The sequence below is a fragment of the Ochlerotatus camptorhynchus genome, unplaced genomic scaffold (assembly GCF_037179485.1).
Source record: "Ochlerotatus camptorhynchus isolate MF236.1 unplaced genomic scaffold, CSIRO-AGI_Acam_v1.1 ptg000221l, whole genome shotgun sequence".
NCBI classification, from domain to species: Eukaryota; Metazoa; Arthropoda; class Insecta; order Diptera; family Culicidae; genus Ochlerotatus; species Ochlerotatus camptorhynchus.
Window position 1 is genome coordinate 622,725 of NW_027040711.1, and position 1,092 is coordinate 623,816.

The following is a 1,092-nucleotide window of genomic DNA, read 5'->3' on the forward strand; positions in this document are numbered from 1 at the left end:
CTAACAATATTCCTCTTGTTAACAATTTATTTTATCATAATTTATTTTGATATCATTATTGCTCATATATTTACAGACAATGGCAATGGAACCAAGTTCTTCGGTGATGTTGCAAGGAGATGATTCCGACTGCAATCGAGTGGATACAACAACCAAAGAATCCGATGGCGTAAAATGTTCTATTCCCGCTAACAACCGTACTTTTCGTCGTCACCTTGATGCCGCTTTCCAAAAACATGGTTCTCAGCTGCCGGAACAAATTATGAAGTCACATTACTTGGACAAATGTAAACACGTTGAGGTGGAAACATATGTGAATGAATTCGCCACCAAATCCGAAGAGTGTGTCTATGAAAAGATGCGGGACAAAGAGGATTTTGTTCGGGTCACCAACTGGTGTGAGCTAATGCATTCGACGGAAATGAAAACCACTAGCAATCAGGAAATTCCACTTGCATTGAGAACGATTGCAATGACAGAACAATTTCCGGATCCGACATATGCCAATGGGGTAAATTTCAAACTTCTGTATACGAACCTTTCGAACATGATGCTGGGCCATCCGGTTCAAGAGATGAACGCAGCTACGGCAAAGGTTCTGAAGGATGTGTATGAGGTAGCATGAACACTCAAGAAATATTTACGATGCATTTGTTATATCAATCCATCTATTATAGGAAATAATGCTACAAATGCAGCATACCGATAACAACGAAGATTCAGCTCTGCTTCGTCCACCGTGTTTGCTTACGGCAAAGCCATCAACGACAGAAAACCTTAGCAATGGTGGGCTGAGTCCTTTCTTCGCCGACCGCAATCTGAATCCTCTACAAATTCCATTCGAGAAACTTTTCTATGTCTCCAAATAAATGCTTTCTTTCAAGAAAAAAAGACTGATAATAGAATAACTGTTTTTAATTCTTTCTGGTGTCAGCATTTGTTATATAATTATTTATTTTCGACTTTTACTCAAAATAGTTAACCACGTTCACAGTACAATTCGATCGTTTTACAATAATTGTTTTACATTGTATCGATAAGGAGTGGTTTTCTTTGCATATTGTTCGTGTACATCAATGTGTTTTGGATCCG

The 1,092-nt window shown here is 38.4% G+C and overlaps 1 protein-coding gene across 1 annotated transcript; it reads left to right on the forward strand.

Annotated features, from left to right (window-relative positions):
- LOC135703761 (uncharacterized) lies at positions 1 to 884 on the forward strand. The gene is made up of 3 exons (XM_065225078.1): positions 1 to 17; positions 77 to 616; positions 678 to 884. The coding sequence occupies exons 2-3, from the start codon at positions 80 to 82 to the stop codon at positions 867 to 869; spliced, it is 729 nt and encodes a 242-aa protein (XP_065081150.1). The 5' UTR covers positions 1 to 17; positions 77 to 79; the 3' UTR covers positions 870 to 884.
- Positions 885 to 1,092: the final 208 nt, after the last annotated feature.